This window comes from Leiobunum rupestre, chromosome 7, assembly GCF_980474605.1.
Source record: "Leiobunum rupestre chromosome 7, qqLeiRupe1.1.hap1, whole genome shotgun sequence".
Lineage (NCBI taxonomy): Eukaryota > Metazoa > Arthropoda > Arachnida > Opiliones > Sclerosomatidae > Leiobunum > Leiobunum rupestre.
This window is the reverse complement of record NC_143390.1, coordinates 60,898,714-60,906,390: the sequence shown is the minus strand read 5'-3', so window position 1 is coordinate 60,906,390 and position 7,677 is coordinate 60,898,714. Positions and strand designations below refer to the sequence as shown.

The 7,677-nt window shown below is 42.1% G+C and overlaps 1 protein-coding gene across 1 annotated transcript; it reads right to left on the bottom strand.

Moving 5' to 3' along the window:
• Positions 1–1,063: 1,063 nt before the first annotated feature.
• LOC149937613 (uncharacterized) lies at positions 1,064–1,666 on the bottom strand. Its single transcript, XM_090153870.1, has one exon. The coding sequence runs from the start codon at positions 1,664–1,666 to the stop codon at positions 1,064–1,066; it is 603 nt and encodes a 200-aa protein (XP_090009996.1).
• Between the last annotated feature and the right edge of the window lie 6,011 nt (positions 1,667–7,677).

Here is a 7,677-nt window from a genome sequence, read left to right as displayed (position 1 = left end):
TTTTGAATATTATTTTTAAGATTTCCAGCCATTATAAAATTGAAGTTTGAAAGCGATCTTGTATCAAAAAATATTACCCTTACTTTTGTGACATTAATTTTTTTTATATAAATTTGGATTGCACCATATTTATATTAACAAAAACAAGGTTAATATTAGTAATTAAGTGATATATTTTACTATGAATCGCACTAATACATACATAATCGTATTTCCCTCGTCAAGACCTATAATTTGAGTATATGCATCAAGTATTTAGGGCGATTTGACCACGAAACCATATTTTATGGGGCGTGGCCTTTACACGTGACCCCTGGACGTGACAACATCGTGTTCATACTCAATCGATGTCATTTTGTTCAAGGGATTTGTTGATGTACTTCCCGTTTTAATCGGTTGAGAGGCTGGCGAGATATACGCTTCGAAAGATTCACCAAAATGACCTTTGACCCCCTTTTACCCCCTTAAGCTACCCCCACGAGATTGCTATCACGTCAAAATTTTATAAGGGGGTCATAAGGTATAACGTGGTATAGGTAAAAATTTGCCCGCCCAGGTGGTACTAATTTCTTAAATATCGACTGTTGGCCGACGGACTAATTGGTAAAGTTTTGTAATGGCTCTTGTAAGTCCTTGTCAACGGTTTTTACCGTTACGACCCGAACACACTCATCAGCTCCTGGATGGAGAGTTTGAATGCGTCCCATTTTCCATTTAGTTGGAGGTATATCTGTCTCTTTTATGATGACTTGATCCTCAACTTTCGGATTAGGCTTAGGGGTCGCCCACTTTGGACGCTGTTGTAGGAGTGTTAGATATTCACTACTCCATCTATTCTAGAAGTGTTGAAGGATTTGCTGGCTGACTTGCCACTTTGTGAGTCTATTGGTTTGTATTGTTGTGAGATCTGGTTCTGGGATGGATGTAAGTGCATCTCCTATCAGAAGGTGTCCTGGTGTGAGAGCTTCTAGACTTGTTGGGTCCGCGCTTAGGAGGGTTCACGGTCGATAATTCAAACAAGCCTCGATCTGAGCAATGACGCAATTTCTTCAAATGTTTAATTCTAGACCCCTATTACTCTCTTGAGGTTGAATTTTACGCCCACCTCCCATAACTCCCCAAAATGCGGCGCGGATGGTGGGTTAAAATGCCACTGTATGCTTTCGTCGGCACACCATTCAGACAATTGATCCTTGTTGGTTGTGGTGCACATGAATTTTAGAAAGTCTTTCATTTCCCTGTCGGCGCCTACGAAGTTAGTGCCACAATCGCTAAATAGATCTGCCGATTTTCCGCGCCGAGAGACAAATCGCTTCAGCGCCGCCAAGAAAGCTTCCGTAGTAATTTCACTGACTAGCTCCAAATGGATTGCGCGCGTTAAAGAACATAAAAACAGAGCCATGTATGCCTTAAACATCTTGTGCCCTCTTTCCTTGATGACTCGCTTGAGAAAGGGCCCAGCGTAATCAACACCACACTTTAGAAAGGCTCTTGTCGGACTTACTCTGGGTGACGGCAAATCGGCCATTAATTGCTTTGCCGTTGATGCTTGTTGGCGCACGCAGCGGGCGCATCTACGAATGTGAAAGCGAATAGCATCACTGATGCCACCAATCCAATATGTTTGAATGTGTAATAGTTTTGACAAGTACTCCCCTCCAGACATAAGATTGTTTACGTAGTAATCGTTGGAGAGTACCGATGAAGCCAACGGAAAGTTTTCCTTTTCGTCGTGTGCTAGTTGTTTGAGTACCTTAACTGCAAGGTATGGTGCTGATGCTGTACCATATATCACAGTAAGCAGGCGGTAGTCTTCAATGGGTACCTAATTATTTGGTCTCCAAACGATTCGTTGAAAATCGATATCGTCGGGGTGTATCACGATTTGTCTAAACATTTTTGCTAGGTCTGCAACCATCACGAAGGTGTGGAAACGATATCGTATAAGTTGGTTTACGAGATCATCTTGGAGCTAAGGTCCAGCCAGGAGAATGTCATTTAATGAAACACCTGTGGTAGATTTTGAAAACAGTTCGCAAACTTGTGGAAGTGCTGGTTTCGCTCAGTACAGAATGATGTGGCAAGTTGAATGTACCTGTTCCTTTTTGATGTACTTGGTCAGACGGTAAACGTTCCATTTGTTCGAGATATTCGTTCATGAAATTGTGATATTTATCGCGTCTTGCAGCGTCTTTCTCCAATTGTCTTTCTAAAAAATTAAATTGACGTACTGCCGCTTTTCTCGAATCCCCCAGCTAGTCTGGATTTGTTTTGAATGGTAATCGTACGACATACCTGCCAAAGTCCTGCCCCGTATGAGTTTTTTTAAATAGCTTTTCACACTCAACTTCTGTCGCTGAGAGTTTGTTTGCTGGTACAATCTCTTCTAACTCCCAAAATCGTTGAACTTGCGTTTCGATTGAGCAGTGGTGCACTTGCATACTTAAGCAGTTATTGTCAAAGGAGTACCTGGTGGTCCTTTGATGATACCACCTCTAACTAGTTCTATGTAGATATCTGCGCCCATAAAATGTCAACTTCACCTGGTACATGAAAGTTATCATCGGCCAATGGTAGGCCTCTGACGTGTGTCAACTTGCCATGGTCACATGGAGCTTGGGGCAGGTAGCCCGTAACTCATTTGAGAACTAGGGCGTCTACTGATAGATCTGCTGTGCGGTCTGAACTGGACTCCGTAAGTGAACTGGCCCTTTTGGACGATTTTTTGTTCGGCTCCGAATCGGAAAAAGAAGCGTTCCGTTACAGTTTCGTCTATTTGGCGATGAACCGGCGACGAGAAAACGGCGAGAAGATGAAGATGGGGAACAAATTTCTAATAAGATAAGAAGTGGAAGCTATGTGCAACGTATTGCTTTGTGGAAATTTTTAATGGGAATTAAAGAGTTTATTTCGCTTATATTTGTTTGTTATTTTTTTCGCGGTCAGTCCCAGGGGTGAGCAGCGGGAGTAGATGCGAGTTACCCCGTAACTTTGACGGAACGCCTTACTTCGCTGGTAGATGGTGGGAATTTTATCGCGTGTAAACGGTGGAAATACGATATCTGATCAAAAGGGACGGTAGTAAAAAAAAATCCGGTGATAATAAGGTCCCGCGAAGATTAGAACGTCGCCAAGTGAAACGAAATGGACGGTATTATTTTTAAAAATTTGCATACCTAAGTTTGGAGCCCGTTATATTTTTTTAGATTAATAGACTTGCGTTTTGATTACGTTCAAGAAACTAAGGTCGGTTTCGTGGTCGTGCACGCGTGATTTCTTGGAACGTTGCGCGTGATCGCGTAAGATAGAGTTTCGTCGTCGGTCAGCCACTCTTTTTTATTTCGAGCGCGACTGTTTATAGGTAGACCATATATTTGGTATATTTTCTAAAACTTTATTTAGTCGTCCGCTTGGGCAGTTCGTCCGGTTTTGTAATAACAAAATTAAGCGCGAGCTACTTTTTAGCGAACGTAACTGCGGAGGTTAAAAACCGATGGTTAGAGTTCGCATTTAATATCAAGGATTTTCGGTGGCGTGGCTTTGCTTTAAAAGAAACTGGAATTGTAATACGTGGCTGCTAAACATTTGGGAAGATAATTGTTTGTAGTAATTGCCCGATAGTCTCGTTTAAAACGGGAGAGAAGGACAGAAATATGAATATAAATTTATGAAAAAGGTGGTGCTGGTAAGATTCGTTTTGTTACGTTATAAATAGGGTGGGTTTTTTACCTCGAGGTAAAACTTTTTCGGTGCGTCTCGAATTGGTAAGTACCGTGCGTTTCCGTTCGAAGGTTCGTGTGTTAAATTGAAGAACTATTATTCGTAGCAAACGATGACCGACTCCGTTGAAAGGCGATCTATTCGGAAAAAGACAACTCACTTTTTATTCGCATCGCGCGAAGCGATGGAATCCAGAAAACGTTATCTGCTCTCAACTAATTTTTTATTTTATTTAGAGCGAAACGAGAAAGGTACAACGAAATGGACGACCGAATTATAGTAAGGTATGTCAAAAAATCACACGGCACGTTCGACGGAAAAGGAATTTCGGGGATGGTTTTGTGGAAAATTTTTATAAGGCGGCTCGGAGAGAAGGGTTTTTCCAAAGTCGCACGTTTTCGAGTATCCGTACCCATTATTTGAAGTTCATTCTCGGTCCTCGAAGACGAGGCGTAAGTTTAGAACTCTTCGTTTAGCGAACATTTTTATAAGTAATTATGGGTTTTGTTTTACATAACGCGTAGGAAGTTGAGATTTTAACCAAGAAAGAGGCGGAAATCCGGGATAAGGAGGATCAGGAAACGAAGGAGGAAGACCGCGAGAAGAATAACAACAAGCAAAAAGAGGAGATACGAAAGGAGAAATGAAAAAAAGATGCGATTGAAGAAGACCTAAAGATGGAAGAGAAAGAAGTAAGTTACAACCGTTTTCCGTACAAGGGGGTTATAACCCTTATTAATAATTCGTGGACGTCTATCCGAATCTAAAAGTTAAACGAAGGAGGAGGACGCAAAGAAGAAAGGTAAGACAGAAGATGGGGACGAGAAGATAGATGTGTTGGTGGAGGATCGGGAAACAATGCGGAATTTCGAAACTGAAGAGGAATATCGCGAGACGAAGAATAAGACAGAAAAAGATGACAACGAGAAGAAGACGTGACAGACCTAGATGTGATGGTGGAGGATAAGGAGGTAAAGCGGTAATGAAGACTGCCGGTCGTACGAAAATAAGTCATTAGTTATCAGGTTTAACGGTATTAATCGTAATTGTTGGTTTATTGTTTGGAAAACTGATATTTAATCGGAGAAGACGCTTAGCGTGACGAGAGAAAGACGCAAATGACATCGAAATACAAACTATTACGCAAGAAACAATTACTGAAGTAGTAAAAATTAAAGAAAAATTTACATCAAGAATTAGCGTCGAAAACTAACGGGGTCAATATTATTATATATATATGTATAAAGGAATATTTATTTGTATATATGTGTGTGTGTATGTATGTATGCATATATATACACACTCAAACATATATACACAGAGACACATGTATTTACATTTATATATACTAGCCGAGAAGCCCGCCTGTAAGGCGGGCCCTCAGCTAGTGTGTTTCGAGGCACTCCACCCCAGTACGCCCCTTTACCCCTTTTTACCATGGTACCCTTTTCCCCAAAGTAGAACCACCCCAGTAAGGCCCTTCCTCCCCTTTTTTTCCCATGTGATAATTACCGGCGTACCCCCAGTAAGGCCCTTCCTCCCCCTTTTCCCCATGTGATTATTACCGGGGTACCCACCTCTCCCTTTTTCCCATGTGATAATTACCGTGGTACCCCTTTTCCTTATAGTTGAACCACCGCAGTAAGGCCCACTCCCTTTTTAACCATAAGATAATTTCCATGGTACCCTTAACCCCATGGTAGAACTCCCCCCCGTTAGGGCCCCTTCCCCTTTTGCCATGTGATAATTACCGTGGTACCACTCCCCCTATTGCGCATGTGAGAATTACCATGGTACCCCCTCTCCGCTTTTCCCATGAGATAATTACCATGGTACCCTCTCACCCTTTTCTCCATGCGAGAATTTCCGTAGTACTCCCCTCCCCCTTTCCAATCCGAGAATTTCCGTGATACCCTTTTCCCTGCAAAAATAACTAATACTTGCAGTAGTACCAAACATCCTGTATTCAATGGCTGATGCATAAAGGCCACAGGAGTAACGTACGCCGAGAGAGCCACGGGACTTTCAAATCGGAACGACCCCGGACCCCCCCTCACCGTTTCCGAAACTCACAGGCCTTCCAAAACTAGCCTTTATAATCCGCCCCCCCCCCCCCACCTCCGAAATTCGCGGCGGAAAGAGAGAAAATTTCGGTTGTATTGCGGGTTGGGACAAACACCGCCTAACTCTCAGGGGCGACAGCTTTTTAGAAAAAAGATAGTCAAACCACCTCAGTAACGAAGCGAAAGGCTGTCTCGGTTTCTCTCTGTTCCGCGGGTCGCTTTTTCCGCGCCGGCCCGCCTTCGTTACTGACTAACCAAAAGCTCGAACGACGACGAAGTGGTTTTTATAATATAGATCTTCATACACATAAATAAAACTAATTCATATTTATTATTTAATAATAGATTTTGTGTTCAAATTGGAGGAGCAGTGGACTGTGATTTGCAAGGCGGAATGACGTCATTCTGTTGTTCACAGGAATACTTTTTAATAATTTAAATTAATTGGAAATATTAATCAACAATAAAAATTATGTCCCTTTAAGGCTGCACATTTAACGAGCTCCAAATGTTTTTTCTGTTCGAAGAACAGTCTTTTGTTAGAATATATGCCCATTTATGAGACGCGGTGCTTTACAAGAATTACATCCCAATTTTATAATTTTTTAAAAAATTAGTGCTTTCTAAAATTAAAAATGAAATGTTTGTAGTGTCTCTAATAGAAGTGCCAAACTAAGGCCTGTATAGAAAAATAATTAAAAACTCAAAAAATATTGTTATATTAGTTCAACCACATAAAAATTATAGCCTTTGCAACGCAAATACTCAGCCCGTCGTTTTGCCTTTTTCTTTTGTTTCCTTGGCATTTTAAAGCTCGATAATTATTAGTTGTCAAAAAATTCAACATTCAAAATAACTGATAGATTAGTTCTACCAAAGATAATACGTACCCTATATTCGATATCACGGTGATTTTACATTGTCTGTACACAATGAACCTGTTACCGAATTCCAGGCCAAATTTCGAAAAGTCGGGCTCCTAAATTATGGCAGTGATAATATCCAAGGCCCAAAATTTTAACTTTACTTTTATTTAAATCGATTTCGAATTACTAAATACCTTAAAGTGACAAAACTTAGGTTGAAATGAAAGGCAACTATATTATTTACCTTTTATCATCGAAGATTTCTTCGTTTTATATCATTATGTTTAAACATGTTAGAATATGAAAATTAACATTTGACGCGGCATTAAAACCGCCATCAAAACCAAGCCGTGTCGACAACTTTAAACTGGACCCGGTCCGACGGGTGTAGATTACAGCTTCTATCACGTCAAAGCCGATGGCCCGTCGGTCGCGGGCCAGCGATGTCAGGTTGGCTAATTGCACCATCTCCAAAGCGGTATGGCGGCTTATTTCGTTCCCCTCCTCCCATTCCCAAAAAACGGCCCTTAATAGGTTAGAGTGTGCAAAAATTGGTGGCATTATCGGGGAATCGGGGTCCGGCTCTTGTACCCCATAAGGGCGGTGACGCACTGGGAGACGTTAGCTTTGATCATATGGTCCCATCTATACCTCCGACTTCGGTCAGGTTTCGGCTGGAATCTGGGCTCTGGCTAACGGAGACGGTCCGTGCAAACTGGCCGCCTTGGCGGATTGGGTAGGCTGCTAAGGGACGGCGGGCCTTCGTATGAGGTCTCGGTGGTCCTGTTTTCTGGCCTTTTGGAGCAAACCGGGATCTTCAGTGCCAGCTGTGCCGGGTTATGTGAACCGATGTGTGCCCTTCGTTACCCTTCGGGAGGTCTCTCACAAGGGTTTGACTCATAGGTAGGGTGTCGGCTGGGGTTGCTTTAGCAATTAGAATTTACTCTTATTCCCACTGTTGTGTGCGAAGTGGGGATTGGTTGTCCCTTTGCTGTATCTTCTGCTGGGTTGAGTATCTTGCGTCGAAG

What these genes read in the sequence shown, in the direction of transcription:
- LOC149937613 (XM_090153870.1), bottom strand. Translation starts at nt 1,666, where the DNA reads ATGTCTGGAGGGGAGTACTTGTCAAAACTATTACACATTCAAACATAT.